The sequence below is a fragment of the Capsicum annuum genome, chromosome 9 (genome assembly GCF_002878395.1).
Source record: "Capsicum annuum cultivar UCD-10X-F1 chromosome 9, UCD10Xv1.1, whole genome shotgun sequence".
NCBI lineage: Eukaryota > Viridiplantae > Streptophyta > Magnoliopsida > Solanales > Solanaceae > Capsicum > Capsicum annuum.
In genome coordinates this window covers 186677742-186694304 of record NC_061119.1, presented here as the reverse complement: position 1 = coordinate 186694304, position 16563 = coordinate 186677742, and the positions used below count along the sequence as shown (strand labels likewise).

General features: G+C 37.6%; 1 protein-coding gene across 2 annotated transcripts; it reads right to left on the bottom strand.

Annotated features, from left to right (window-relative positions):
• Positions 1-602: 602 nt before the first annotated feature.
• On the bottom strand, positions 603-14936 carry LOC107842333. 2 transcript variants are annotated; one of them, XM_016686109.2, is made up of 4 exons: positions 14577-14936; positions 13702-13769; positions 10324-10457; positions 603-1494 (listed from the first exon to the last, which is right to left on the bottom strand). In XM_016686109.2, exons 1-4 carry the CDS (start codon positions 14725-14727, stop codon positions 975-977), a joined length of 873 nt encoding a protein of 290 aa, XP_016541595.1. In that variant the 5' UTR covers positions 14728-14936; the 3' UTR covers positions 603-974. The 2 variants fall into 2 exon arrangements, with proteins under 2 accessions (XP_016541595.1, XP_016541596.1); XM_016686110.2 differs by having other exon boundaries at positions 603-1473; positions 14577-14806.
• Between the last annotated feature and the right edge of the window lie 1627 nt (positions 14937-16563).

The following is a 16563-nucleotide window of genomic DNA, read 5'->3' as shown; positions in this document are numbered from 1 at the left end:
TTACTTTTTATTTAATAATTTTGTTTTATCCTTTACCCAACCTTTTTACCGTAGCTCTATCCAATATCATATTTTTTAGTAGGTTTATCCTTGAAATTGGTGGTGTGCAACATTACGTAACAGTGAAAAACGATACACTATCCAGCTATTGTATTCAGCTCTACCCAGTACCCCATTTTCTAGTAGGTTTATCCTTGAAATTGGTGGCGTGCAATATTACGTAATGGCGAAAAACGATACACTATCCAGCTATTGTATTCATGAAAACAATACCACACAATATAATAATAGAACACAATACAATACACAAAACCACCCAGACAAAGTGGGGGCGAAAGGATGAGGCATTGCACATGGGTACGTTAACGATTTCAAGGATGAAGAATGATGATTCATTTCCTGCACCAAGTTCAAAACAACACCTCTTGATTGTTTTTCTTTCATTTAGTTTCTCAGCCAACGTTCGATACTCGCATTGTAACCAGCTTAATTCAAATTTGCACCAAAATATACCTCCTTAAAATGCGAACATTCCAAATCCCATCTATTTTGTCAGTATTCCGATTTGCTCATATTAGATGATTTTTTAATAGACTACAAGGTTTGAACCAAAGTTACTGGATTTTGCCGAACCCATAACTATTACATGTAAACCTTTGATTAGCAAGCACATACAGTACAAGGAAATGTTCCAGGAGCATACATTCCAGAAAGATGACATCCATCAAACAAAACTAAGCCAAAAATAATCGAGATCAAGCTAAAAATCCATATATTGGTAACTGATCTTTGCCTATGGGAGTTCAAGAATCTCATCGAAGTCACAGCCAACGAAAAGATAATTTATATAAATTGCCTTGGTACCACATAGAGCACTAAAATCTAGATGTAACATGTCTTCTTCGTGTGAATCTTGAAATGGTCATTGCTCATTCCATCATATCGAGAAAAGACGATTCTTGGTCCTAGCTCTGTCATGATTCACATTTACTCATGTCTCCATGGACACGAAAATACGATTTGAATACCTGATGAAGAATCTTCCGTTTAGTTGAATCAAGCATGTTTGCACTACGTCCTCTATAAACCCCAAGCTTCAGCGTTTCTTTCCCCTCTTTGACAGCTCGTTTCCTCACATCAGTCAGTAAAGTCGTTCCCCTGGAATCCACACTTGTCTGGCATTCGGATTTCTCTGTTATATTTTCTGGTTGCTCCGTGTTGTTTTTGGCATTATCATCATTCAGTTTGCTATCCTCATTACGATCAGGACTCTTGTTTCCCCACCACCTATAAGTTGTAGTAGACAAGCCATCGGATGGAAAACCATATTTGAATTCATCATTACTGACTGAAGTTCCTTTTGGCAAGTTAGAGATACGGAAATGCGGTAAACTTCCAGATTGAAAATTCCTTGCTCCTTGCTGCTGTGAGAAAGCCCCTGCTTTTGACATTTCCAGTGTGGAGGTAATACTCCTGTTTGGCAAAGGGGAGCCCCTAAATAGAAAATTTTGATAGGAAGCATCTCAATAGACAGTAATGATTTATAGACTTCTGCTATAGTACAGTAGTTTGAAGCTAATGCAAATAGATAATTGAAAATTCACCATTGGTTCAGGAAAAACCCATTATCTTCCAGTAAGGTAATACGACGATGCACTTATCTAACCTTAAATCGCCGAAAATATGGAGGGATTGGATATTCAAGAAAACATTGACTAGTATTTGGTTCTTAACTTCAAGGCAGGACTGAAGCTGGAATTTTGGGGGCAAAAATGTTCTTGGCTTATCAAAGTTCCTTTTAAAAGAAAAATGTTTTTTATAAAAATGATAGAATAGAATCTACAAAACAACAACAAACCCAGTGTATTCCCACAAAGTGGGGTCTGGGGAGGGTAAAATGTACGCAGTACATACCGCTGCCAACGAAAAAGTAGAGAGGCTGTTTCCGCTAGACCCCCGGCTCAAAATAAAGAATAGTAAACAAGGTCGTAATGGAATAATGAAACAGGATGGATGGAATAACAAAGATAAGAAATAATACATAATAAAAATAGAAATAAGGGAAATAAGAAATAAGATAGATAAAAGCAATAAGAAATAAGAAATAAGACACCCACATAGTAGTAAACATACACTCACAGACCAAAGACACCCACCACACCCAAACTCCCTAGCCTTCTACACTTATCCGCGACCTCCACATCTTCCTATCTAGGGTCTGTCCTTAGTAAGCTGTAACTGCTCCATGTCATGCCTAATCACCTCCCTCCTGCATTTCTTCGGCCTACCTCCACCCCTCCTGAAACCATCCAAAGCTAGCCTCTCACACCTACGAACTAGGACATTCGTGTCCCTCCTCATCACATGCCCAAACCATCTCAGCCTCCCTTCCCGCATCTTGTCCTCCACCGAAGCCACTCCCACCTTCTCCCGGATAATCGCATTCCTAACTCTATCCCCTCTAATAAGTCCACACATCCAACGCAACATTCTCATTTCCGCCACCTTCAATTTTTGAATGTGGGAGTTCTTGACTGGCCAACACTCCGCTCCATACAGCATGGTCGAACAGACTGTCACTCTGCACTGTCACTCTGCAGAACTTGCCTTTAAGTTAAGGGGCACCTTCTTATTACACAACACTCCCAAAGCGAGCCTCCACTTCATCCAACCTGCCCCAATACGTTTAGAGACATCCTCGTCAATCTCTCCATTTCCCTGAATCATAGATCCAAGATACTTAAAACTATCCCTCTTACAAACAACCTGGGAATCCAACCTCACCACCACCTCGTCCTCCTGCCTCAGATCATTAAACTTACATTCCATATACTCTGTCTTGGACCTACTCAACCTGAACCCTTTAGATTTAAGGGTTTGCCTCCAAACCTCCAATTTTTCATTCACACCTCCCTGCGTCTCATCAATCAGCACGACATCATCTACAAATAACATACACCAAGGCACCTCGCCTCGAATACTCCGCGTCAATACATCCATCACCAACGCAAACAGGAACAGACTAAGAATCAATCCCTGATGCAACCCTATCTCGACCAGAAAATGCTCTGAGTCTCCTCCCGCCGTCCTCACACGAACCTTCCCTTCATCATACATGTCCTTAATAGATCTGATGTACGCCACCGGGACCCCTCTTACCTCCAAGCATCTCCAAAAAACCTCCCTAAGGACTTTGTCATACGCCTTCTCCAGGTCGATGAACACCATGCGTAAGTCCCTCTTCCTTTCCCTATACTGCTCCACCAATCTCCTCACCAGGTGGATTGCTTCTGTCGTCGAGCGATCAAGCATAAATCCAAACTGATTCTCCGAAATAGACACGCTCCCCCTCAATCTTCGCTCAACCACTCTTTCCCAAATCTTCATAGTGTGACTCAACAACTTAATACCCCTGTAGTTGTTGAAACTCTAAATATCACCCTTATTTTAATATAACGGAATCATCATACTCCATCTCCAAGCCTCGGGCATTTTCACAGTCCCACCTTCTCCATCTCCAGTGCACTAACTGGCGTCAAGCCACCCCACTTAATTCTGGGTCGACCCTCCCCGGCCGTTCTCTTCTTGCTCTTCTTGATAACCAAGTCCATCACCAGAAGCCTACGTTGGGTCAAAACATGCTCACTCGGAATGACTTTACAGTCCTTACATAAAGCCCTATCCCCCTTCCTAAGCAGCAAAAAGTCAATCTGAGTCTTGGTTATCGCGCTTCGGAAGCTAAGGTGATCCTCCTTCTTCGGAAAGCTCGAATTCACTACCACCAGCCCAAAGGCCCTCGCAAAATCCAACAGAGCAGCTCCCTCACCATTCCTATCACTGAAACCAAAACCTCCATGCACATAGTCATAGCCTCCCGATAAAACCCCAAAGTGCCCATTGAAGTCCCCTGCTATGACAATCTTCTCCGAGCTAGGCACACTTCTCACCACCTCGTCCAAAGCCTCCCAAAAACTCGCTTTCACCTCCTCTTCCAAACCCACCTGCAGCGCATAAACACTACACACATTCAGCATAAACCCCCCCCCCCCAATGACCAACTTAATCGTCATCGGCCTATAACTGACCCTCTTAACCTCCACCACCTGCCCTCTAAGCTCCTCATCCACTAGGATGCCCACTCCCTTCCTACGCCTCTCACTCCCTCAGTACCACAGCTTGTACCCATCCACAACCCTAGCCTTAGACCCTACCCACTTAGTCTCCTGAACACACGCAATATTAATCCTTCTTTTCTTAAGAATCTTCACCAGCTTTACGGACTTACCCTGAAGAGTCCCTATGTTCCAAGACCCTACCCTCAACCTATCTTCTCTCGCCTCTCGCCTACCTCTACCACCCCTCACCTAATTGTAAAATAAACATAAAAACTTTAAATAAGACAAAATTTGTAAGGAAGTTGAGACATTGAACAAGCAAATTAAAATTAAATGATCAAATAAATGTAAGTATAATCTTACATCTGGTTGGTGCATAGATCAAATTACGGTTCCAGTGTAACCACACATATCATATCCAGGGGTAAAATCATCACTTTAAGCTTTATGCGGTGGAATTGTAATCAATGTATGAGCAATACCACATGTTATGTGATATTAAATAATGTGACGGTAGACTGTAGCTTGCGCGAAGGAAGAAGCTAATTAATCAGAATTGAGATAGGGAAGCGAGGCGAAAAAGAGATTTTCGAGCCAGCAAGCAGCAAGCAACAACAGCTTTTCAGCTGTTGCGCACTGGCTTGTAGTTTAGGGGTACCCAATTTTGCTAAGACATCGAGCATATAAGAAGCGACACGAAAGTACTAAGGGGTTGTTTGGTAGAGTGCATTAGAAAATATAATGCATGAATTAGTTGTGTGTATTGCGGCTAAAACCTTGTTTGGTACAGTTTTTCAACCTATGTATAAGCATTAGTTATACCTTCTATTTGGCATAATTAAAGACACAATTGCCCCTCAATCTTTTCAACATCCTTTCCCCCATATTTGTGGAGGGTATTTTGCAAACAAATATTGTTTTTTACAAATTGTACTGCATAAGAAAAATATCCGTATAACTAATACAAGCATTACTAATACACCATATTCTGCATTATTCTTATACACCTTAGGTTTCGTTTGATAGAGTGCATTAGAAAAATAATGCAAGCATTAGCTTTGTGTATTACTAATACCTTGTTTGATACACTTTTTTATCTTATGTATTATCAATGCTTGCATTAGTTATACACTCTATTTAGTATTACGGATTGTATTACTAATACATAGAAATCCATGGTATTAGTGATGCAATGGATTTTAATGCATGCATTAGTATGTTTAAAGTAATAATTGTCCCTCAAAATCTTTTCCACGTCCTTTTCACCATATTTATAAAAGTTGTTTTTGTAAAAATATATTTTTTAGAAATTATGTAATTCATGTTATTTTTAATGCACCAAACCAAACACAACATGGGAAAAATGCAAGCATAACTAACACAAGCATTACTAATGCAAGCATTAATAATACACCATATCTTGCACAATTTTTATATACCCTACCAAACGACTCGTTACGGTCTATCGGAAAGAGCCTCTCTACCTTAACTCTGAGGTAGTGGTATGGACTGCATACACTAACCCTCCCCAGACCTCATTTAGTGGGAGTATACTGGGTATCTTGTTGTTGTTGTTGTTGTCTTATAGACCTTACAAACGACCCATAAACAAAAATGTGACAAGTGTGACACATTTTGAGAAACAATCAATCTCTTACGAAGTATCTAGCCACCATACCAGAAACGCAACTGTTAATATGGTGGTACATCCACCTCCAAATACCGATACCACATGCCCCTCTCTCTTCCTGGTTTGCTGTCAATAGAGCAGATGAGTCAAATATATAGGCCAGCTATACTAATTCACATAATCCTAAAGTGTGTCACATGGTTAAGTTGCATGTGTTACAGCAATGTCTACTGCAGTGTTGTAATGACCCTTCGGGTCATTTTTTTATATTTTCGCTTATTTTCACCGTTAGAGCTTCTCTATAGCTGTCCCAAGTCGTTTATGACTTGCTGGAACTGACAGTTCGGTTACAGGCAGTTCGTTTGGTTTTAGAGTCATTTTCCTATTTTGAAGTCTTCGTTAGGTCTAAATGGCCACCTGGCGAAAACTTCAGTTAAACGACCTCGAATGCAAATTCTGATTGTTCCTACAGCTCCGAAATATCAATTTTAGTGTATTTGATGTTTCTGGTGCATCGCAATCGCGATGGCTTTGGCCGCGATCGCGACTCCTTAAGCAGGGTAGTAAGTGTTGCGATCACGACACTTTAAGTCGCGAATGCGACTCCTTGCACAGTCCACCAGTGACGCGATCGCGAAAGGCAAATGCCGCAATCACGACACTTGCGCCTGATGTCTTGTACCGCGATCGCGGCCATCGGGTCGCGATAGCAAGACCCGAGCACCTAGAATGGGTATAAATAGACCCTTTTTGCATGATTTTGCCCATTCTTCATCCATTTTCTTGAGAGCTAAAACCCAAAATGGTGAAATAGCCTAAAATTGAAGCTTATGGGTGATTTGGGAGCTCGGCTAACACTTGTTTACGTAATTATCCTTCGATTTGTCGCAAGATACCACCCCTTTATGGTTGATTTTTTCCCTTTTCAGTTCTAAAAATCCCAAAACCTTGGAGGCTTGATTAGCCCCAAATTAGCTCGGGTTTCACCCATTTTTTAGGGTAATGATTTCTTGAGCATGTGGGAATATTGGGTTGGTATCGAAAACATGATTTTTCCGTAAATGGGACCCACATGGGATTTTGGTATGATTTTGGACCCGAAGCACAATAGTGCAATATGAGTATCGATATTCTCGTATTGATGAGTAGAATGTGATTTTGATAGCTTGGCATTGTGCGGAAGCTTCTCGAAAAAAAGAAAAACGGTGATTTAGCGGATCTTTTGAGCTTTCTTCAGCGTCTGGGTAGGTTAGGTTTTTCCCCTTGTTAGATCGAGCTAATTCATATTATGTTTATGATATTGTGTTAGATTTGGGATGGGTTTTAGGTGTTGGTGTGCTAAATTGAAATAATTGGGATTAGTTGGATCATTTAGGCTACTTTGGATATCATTCTGGGCATGATTAGCCTAGTTAACCATATCTTAGGTGAAGTTGACCTTGTAGGCTTATGCTTAGGTCGGAGATGCTTTAGTTACTAAACTAACGAGAGGATTTCCTTGGTCACTTGAGTTTAGGATGAAACTTACCCAAATTGCCAATACTTTAGGTGGAATGGATTTAGTTGCTCCATATTAGGAGAAATTACTATCCTAGGGCTAGTTGTGGCTTGTTCAACATCTAATAGTGGATTTAGATACCTTAGCCTAGTCCAGGGTAGACATTGCTTGGTAAATGCTTTCAAGGATTTAGAAGTGGGCACTTCGACCCACCTTAGGCCAAGACTTGTGATAGTTATTGAAAACCCCTTGAAACGCTTGTGTACATCTAGGGAGATGGTTATTTCGGCGATATTTAGACGCCTTGGTACTTGTTGGTTACGATGAACAACGTTGAAAGTAATGCTTAACGAGTATACTATGAATGAGTTATTGATTAAGTTTATGTTATTGATAAGCTATTGAATATGCTATTGATTGGGCTACCGAATATACTATTGAATAAGCCTTTGATTATGATATTGACTACATAAATAAGTTATTGGTTATGCTATGAATAAGCTATAGATTATGCCATGGATTAACTATTGATTCAAGCTATTGATAAGCTATCTTTTATGCTAATGATAAGCTATTAATTAGGCTATTGAGAAGTTATTGCCTATGCCTTGGTAATACGTATTGATTATGTTAGTGATCATGTTTATTGACTATATTGGCATTATGCTATTGATTGTGCTAACGATTGTGCTTATTTACTATATCGGCAATCATGCTATTGTTTATGCTAGAGCTCACAATTTCGATTATGATTATTGATTATGTTAATATACTATGTTAATGGTTATGCTATTAAATACTCTCGCGATTATGCTATTGGTCGTATTGATGATGATATATATGTCTGGCAAGACCGGAGGATGATTATGATGATTATATATATCCGACAAGGGGGAGGATGATAATGATGATACATATATGCCCGGCAAGGCTGGAGGATGATTATGATGAAGGTCGAGGGGTGATTATGATGATACATATATGCCCGGCAAGACCGGAGGATGATTATGATGATTATATATACCCAGCAAGGCCAAAGGATGATTATGATGATACATATATACCCGGCAAGAACGGAGGATGATTATGATGATATATACATGTCCGGCAAGACCGAAAAATGATTGTGATGATATTTATGAGGATATTGTTGAATATCCATACCGGTTCGAGTCCGGATATACATATTATACTATGATGATATACTTATTATGATATTATGACATTGAGGTGTGAGATTGACAATAATGAGTCTAGTTAAGTATGAAAACGAGGAAATAGTCATAATGTGCTATGATATGAATAGATTCTAGTGATATAATAATTAGTTGATAAATATTGGTTAGTTGATAAATAATGACAAGTTGATAAGTGATGATTAACCGCTATATGAGAATTAGTTGATAAGTGATGTTTAGTAGATAACGGATGATTTATTGATACAGGAGGACTAGTTGCTACATGATGGATATAGTTGATAAATGTTGACCTATTTACAAATGATGAATATGGTAAATCGTTGGTTATAGTGTGGCATGACTTGGATGAGTTCTAATTGTATTATGAGAGTTGATATATGACGGTGATCGGTTATTCTATCTTGTTTGTACCTTCCAGGCTTATAGGGGCTTGCGATGGGTTATTTACTTTTCTGCGCAAATTGACATATGGGAGCCAATTTTGTAGTTATGATTGCATGTGTTGATGCTTTATGTTATGCTATGATGATATTCCGATTATCTACTTATTCATGTATAGCGATGTTGGAGATATTTCAGGTTCGTTTCCTTACCTTGACATAGTTATGTTATCTTGCATTCTATCATTCTTATATCATGACTTAGCTCAGTCGGCCGATGATGCCTATTGAGTACCCATAGTTTTGGTACTCATACCACACTTTAGTACCGTTTTGGTGCAAATCCGAGTACTAGTTGGCGCCATTGATCGACGTTCGTGCTATGTTGATATCCGAAGATAGAGTGAGCTCTTGGAGTCGGAGTTACCTATTTCCTTCTATCTTTCTATGTTCAGTCTTTTGTTTCAAGAAAGATGTATTGACTATTCTAGATACTTGGGTTGTATTTATAGTTGCTCTTGTACTGGCTTTACCAGGTCGTGGGATGATATTTATGTAGTGACTACCTTTAAACTATTTCTATTGTCTTGCTTATTTATTGTGTTGGATTGCCTATTAGGCCCTTTTGGGGCATTTCCACCAAGTTAACCCATTGTGTTTAACTCCGAGTTATGGTTTGGCTTACCTACTAGCGGGATAGAGTAGGTGTCATCATGACTCGTAAACCAGGTCGTGACAAGTGTATGGCAAACAGAGAACTAGACTAGATAAGTCAAGGTAAAAAGGAGTGTTCAGAATGACAACATATTGTGATTGAAATAACTATAATTTATTTTCATAAAGCTCCGTCAAGAATCTGTTACATGCTTTCATTCCCAATTGAGCTTCTAATCCACCCAATTTTATTCTAAAGAAATTTTGGTGGTAGGGCATACATGCATTTCCAAACCTGAGAATCCTACTGCCAGATGACCATACTAATATGGTATAAAGTTGACAGGTTCCTAAAATACTAGTAGCTTTTAACCATGAATGCACAAACAACTGCTTAGTAGTGTCCCCCATAACTGGACAATACAAAATTCATACTAAAGTTTCAACGTTGAATGGTATAAATGGCTAGCTGGAGATATTTTAGTAGTGAAAAAGAGGACATCTTGAGAGGTTTCAACTGTATGGATTTCCATCTCATATTGAGTCCTAAAGTCCTGATTCCTGACACATCAAGTAAACAGGTAAAGTTCCACGTGTTCGTAATCAATCAGAGAGGGCCTTACTCAAACATCCAGAATTCGAAATATAAATGTCATGCTTTGAAGCAGCATTTCCACATCAAGTCCAAGAATGCAACAAAATCTAAGTATTTAACTGATCAGAATCAGATAGACACTTTCTATGAAGTATTTTATTGACATGATCAAACATAATAAGTTGAACTCAGCTGAAAAAAATTATACCCTATTAATGTAACAAAATATTATAAACCTATTAAAGAACTTACGAAAATGATAAGATTGCAGAACTGGCTAAAGAATCATTCCTTTCTCCAGCAGCTTTAGGAAATTCCACGGATCGCTCTTGTTTTTCCCTCAATGCCTCCTTCTTTATATCTTCAATACTCTTTCCAGAGATGACCTGAAAATCTCAAATAAATGATGCATAAACAAGCAATGGATAACATTTCTTTGGATCCCACTACCACAATAATGTTTATGCTTATTGGGCAAAGAAAACACGTGAATCATATCATATAATTGACAGCATTAGCAGTGCCTACAAAAGGCAACAGTTCAAGCTACCAGCTCCTATAGACAGACTTCAGGTGATGTGAGTACTTGAAATTTACTGTGCAAAGTTCAAGCTTACTTGTGTACAGCAAACAGTTTAATCAAAGTAAAAGTGTCATGTAAATAGTGTTCTATAAATAGATCAAACAATATTTGATCTGACCAGGAAAATATCACCGCATAAAGTTTCAAAAGGTGACAAATACACTCTACTATCTGGAACCAACAAGTTAATTATTCATCGCAGGAGAAGCAAAAGTGCTTTTCTTACTAGTACTGGATTTTTTGAAATTAAATAATCAACAATTGTCACTGATAGTCACTTAAATTAGCAAGACTTCTCAAGTTTCATGTATTCTGATTTCCAACAAAAAATCCAAATTGTGCTGAACTTCCCAATTTTGGAAGCCTCACATCCTAGGCGTGAAGCCATGTGTTTCCATTTGGAATAGATACTATTATCATCCTCAGATAAAAGAATGTGAAAATTATCTTCAAAATAATATTTTTGATAACCTATCTTCCAAATAATCTAAGAAAAGGGCAATCATAACTTATCAGAAAATGAATAAATTGCTCAAAGGTCATAAGACCTTTAACTTGTTTCCAAAGGGGTTTTCGCAGTCAAATCATGCTACTGGGAAAGAAATAATAGCCAAGCAACCACAGAAGAATGGCCCTGGAAGCTAATTTGGAAGGTTAAAGTCCGCTAATAGTCTCTTGTTTTACTTGGTTGGTGGTAAGAAGAGCCTATCTTACACATGAAGTGCTGCAGGGAAAAGGTTTCAAATCTGCTCAAGGTGTTTTATGTGCTATCAAGAAGTAGAGGTAAACAACCACCAATTCCTACATTGAAAAACAGCTGCAAGTCTGTGGAACATGTTCCTATGTATCCTAGGACTCAGATGGGTAATGCCAAAGTCCACTAAGGAATTCCTCATTAACGGGAAAGGCATTGTCAGGAGAGGGACAAGTGAAGATTGGTGGAAGAACATCCAAGCTTGAGTCTGGTGGACACTCTGGAAAGAAAGAAACACCACATGATTTGAAGGCAAAAGGAGCAACAGCCAAAAGATTAAGATTCAGTGCCTTAGTTTACTTTATGTTTGGTGTAAACAGGATATGGTGGGCCGTGGGGGATCCAGTAGCTCTAGTTGATTTCATAGGTAACTTGTAAAGTTATTTTTGTAGTCCTCATTGAGGAAGTTCCCACAGTGGGTGTGGGTTGTAAGATCCACCTCAACACCCTTTTGATGATGAGTCTTTTGTGAATACAAAGTAACATTTTCTCAAAAAAAAAAATAAACATGTTTAGTGACATCTTCTCCTACGAGCTTATCAAGCACTTGTAACTTATCTCTTCCTTCCAATTAAATCTTTAAAAAAAGGTCATACAACAACAACAACATACCCAGTATACTCCCACCAAGTGGGATTTGGGGAAGGTAAGTGTACGCAATCCACACCACTACACCACTACCTCAGAGGTGAGATAGAGAGGTTGTTTCCGATAGAACCTCGGCTCAAGCTAAAACAATCTAGACAAAGAATAGTAAAAAGGACAAGATACAATAGAAATTACCACACCCAATAATACCATAGACAAGATTCACCAAGTAATACGACAAACAATACAACATTCTGAAATGATACTAGTACTATAGCTACTAACACGGATAACAAAGTCCTCCTACGTACTAGCACTTACACACTTGTTCCTACTATCCTTCTACCCTAATCCGCCCCCTCCACACCTTTCTATCTAGAGTCATATTGGTCAAAGCACAAAAAAAAAAAAGAGGAGAAACATGAAACTTTTAAGTTTTTCTTCTCCCTCTTGCGCATTTCTTATTCATTTTCATTATCTTTTTTAATACACCAATTCCTGTTGCCCGCATCTCTTCACCGCCACCTAACATAGTATGCCAATCCAGTCTGAATATCCTACAAATGGAACCAGTTCAAAAGAAAATCTCCCATCATCCACATAGCAAACCATCAAGTGAGATCCCTCAGTATTTTTCAGTACATAGATGATGTAAACTTTCAAAATGCACTCTCATCCTCACAAGACAGTTCAAGCTGTGTTGCTTGATTATGTTGACGAAAAGATATGCAAATTTCACATGTTCTCTAGTCAAATTCAAGACTTTTGAGCTGATGATGGTAAAAGAAATATCTGATTTTTTCTTGGATGACACCAGAAGCAGAATATGGACTTAGCCGAGGAACAAGAACAAGCAAAGAATTATAAAGGTAGTTGGATGAGGAGGACTAAGAACTAGGTGCACAGAAGAAGCATTGGATTAATAAGGGGCAAAGACGGAGACTACAAAATGAGGAAGAAGAGATGGGAGAAAACAAAAGGAACTCTTCTTTAAATTCCAACTTAACTAATCATCTCTTAAAAAACATTCCGAGACCAAGAAGCTGTCAAGGATAAAGTGCCTGGATTAACTGGAAGGGGAGTTAGGAGGAGAAGGAACTAGATGAACGGAAGAAGCGGTGGACTAATGGAGAAAGGAAAAGAGGCCAGGAAGAAGAAATGGGATGCGGGTGGGGGAAGGTTAACATATAACTTAACTAATCATTTCTTAAGAAACCAAGATGTAAGTTGCAATCCTTTTTAGAAGTTCTATTTTTTGATAACCGTGGTGCCGGGGTTAGCATGTGCGCACCTCGATTAATTCCACGTGATACCTACCACATCCTACCAGCAACAAGTACCAAGTAACTCTATCCACCAAGGCAAGAACAGACGGAAAGAAATCGCCTAGTGACTCTGTGCTTGTTGGGATTTAAACCTAAAACCTCATGGTGTTCAACCCACTTCATTGACAACTAGGCCGCACCTGTGGGTGCTAATCCTTTCTAGAAGTTCAATGGGAAAGGTGCCCACTATAAATAGATTGACTGATGAGCTGTCCGAATTGTGAAAAGTTTAGCAGCCTAGTGTGGACTTTAGTGATTATCTATTCTCTTAGATATTCAGTAATAGGATTTCTCACGGAACATAGAGTTGATGTTTCAAATTGGTGAAATATTAGTTTACTTCTGGAATGAATACAATTGTTCATCCTTATACAGCCTACCTTTCGATATGGCCACCTCACCAGACCATTCTCGTAGCATATTTTCTTGAGAACACTTGCACAAACACCTAGAAGATAAAAGCCAGTTAGCTCAAAATATTCTGGTTTACTGGTAATAATATGTAAGAAAGAAAGTGGTAAACATAGCACACAACTGAGTTGATAACAGTTCAAAAGAAGAAATGATCAACATAACAGTTAAAAAGCAGCATGATCAACTATACTTTCCTTATTCTTTATAAGAAAAATAGTTGTACAGTCAATTCATGAAGAGTAGTGTAAACACTGTCATTTATGAATGAAATTTCACTGCAGTGAGACAGGGATCGGGGTGGGGGTTTGAATGTAAGGACATCAAAGGGAACTAAAATAAGAAACAGATATACGGGCCACGCCAAAAAGCAGATTTTACGATAACAATATTCAGACAATATATTGCCTCTGAAAAGCGAATTGGACCATTCGTAACAAGTCATTGGGAAAGAGTAAACCAAGTGTAAAAGCATATTGAAGGAAATATAGTTCTTGATACTACTTAGCAAACTCATTTTTTGAATTAAAGTTGTCTCATTTATTTTTTTTAACAATTCCAAGTACAATGGCTCAAGCACTAGCCAAACAATTCAAGAATTGAGTTTGGAAGCTCAGTGTTAGCAACTGTAAAACAACAGCTCAGTGTTAGCAACTGTAAAACAACAGCACCTTAAATATAAATATATGTTGGATAATTTTATTTATTTATTTTTCATTCAGTTGCTAAATCGGCCATTTTAGCAAGAAATTCAGCAGCAGATGTAGAGGATGACAGAAAAAGGACAGTCCGCTGCACTAAAGCTAAACGGCAACAACTTTACGTTCAGGAAGGAGAGAAATACCTAAGGATTGAGCAGCATCGGAGAGAGGCAAATTGAACAACTTGGACACCTCATCAAACGACACTGATTTTGGATCAGTATTTGGTCTCGGATTCGGGTTTGGATTGTGAATCGGGTAAGAGATTGGACCTAAGCCCTGCAGATTATTCATGCTAGATGAATTGGACCACCCTTGCTTGGGTCACAGACCACAATGGATGGTATCTACCACTAGCTCATTGAATAAGGAGTAAAAAGAAAAAAATAATAATTTACCCTAATATAGTTCACTTTAAAACATACAATAATTAATTTTAAAAGTAAAATAAAAACAAATAAAGTAATTTTATTTTAATTTTATAAATTGATAAATATTTTAAAATTGATGATTAATAGGAAAAAGAGGAATGACTAAAATTTGTCCTTTCCAAAAATGGAATTAGTATTCTTTAATTTTTAAATCCAGATTTAACTTATCTTCTTATATAATTAAGTAGATAATATTGAACCCCGTACCGGCACTGACCTAAAATGTTTAAATACTTAATTATTTCTATGTAATTATACAATTTTTAAGGGAAACACAATAAAAATATAGGAGGTTGGCCCTAATTACAGGATACATCAAAAGTTTAGTCCCTGATTACAAGATATACCAAAATAAATACTTCAGATACATAAGAAAAAATCGAGTGTATCTGAGATACACATATACACTGAAAATTTGTATTGTGTATCTAGGCAATACAAAATTCTTTCACCCTCGTTTCTCCAACACCACTGGAACCCCACCCGTATCCTCCGTCCTTTCACCCTCGTTTCTTCATCTCTTCTCCTTGTTACTGTCTTCTTCGACCGAAAACAACCATTAACAACTACAGCAGCTCTGTACAAACTTCCTAACCCCCTCATTTTTTTATTTTGTTTTCGTGGTTCTCACAAAGAACCAGCAACCACGCCATCGAAAAAGCCAAACTTCGTCGAACCAGAATTCCAAATATATTGTTAATGATGGTAAATTCGAGATTTTTGAGAGTTGGTTCACTTCGTTTCAGCAAGAATCCTCGTTTCTCCACCATGAAGCCACGAAATCTAAATTGTAGGTTGTTGGTCTGTCGTCGTTGTGGGAATTCCTTAGATCTCGTCGAAAAACTCATGGATCGTGTAGGTCTCTGATCTTGTATCTTACCCAATTGATATGTATATGTGTATAATATATGTGTATCTTACCCAACTTTTGTCGTATAGTGATATTACGATTGAAGCCGCTGAAGTAGACATGTCATAAATATTTATTTTACTTTTTGTTATTAAATATTATTAATGTTTTAATACGTAAATGACATATAGTAATTAATTAGGGGTAATATAGTAAATTTATGGAGCAAGCAGTTGAAAGCTCGGCAAGGCGCACAACAGAAAGATTTTTTAATTTTTGTGATTTGTAATACTATTTTCTATTGCAATTTAAGTGGCACAATGCTTAATTGGACATAATAATTAATTAGGGGTCACATAATAAAATCACGATTGAAACAACGAAGCAGTCATGTCATAAATGACTTATAATAACTAATTAGAAGTGATATAGCAAAATTACTATAAAAAATACTTGTGGAAAAAAATTTAGTGGGCCTCATATAAAATGTCAAGTTAATTTAACATTAAATATATTTTTTTTTATTACTTGAATGACTTTAAAATATTTTTTAATATTTATTTTTTAATACTTAGATAACTTATAATAATTTATTAGGGGTGATATAGTAAAAATTACGGTTGAAGCCAACATGTCATAAATGTATATTTTATTTTTATTAAATATTATTAATTTTCTAATATGTAAATACCATATAATAATTAATTTGAGGTAATATAGTAAAATTACGGTGCAAGCAGTTGAACGATCGGCATGCAAAATGGCCGGAAGTTGCTCTCTTCCTCTTATAATATAAGAGAACATAAAATTATATATAAAATTATTCAATAATATACATAATTATACAAA

Bases quoted from the DNA above. Each gene is read 5' to 3' on its own strand.
- LOC107842333 (XM_016686109.2), bottom strand. From the start codon at position 14,727: ATGAATAATCTGCAGGGCTTAGGTCCAATCTCTTACCCGATTCACAAT. The intron at 10,458-13,701 runs GTAGGCTGTATA...TGAGATTTTCAG, and splicing joins TGAGGTGGCCATATCGAAAG to GTCATCTCTGGAAAGAGTAT. The intron at 1,495-10,323 runs GTAAGTTCTTTA...TTTTCTATTTAG, and splicing joins TCTGCAATCTTATCATTTTC to GGGCTCCCCTTTGCCAAACA.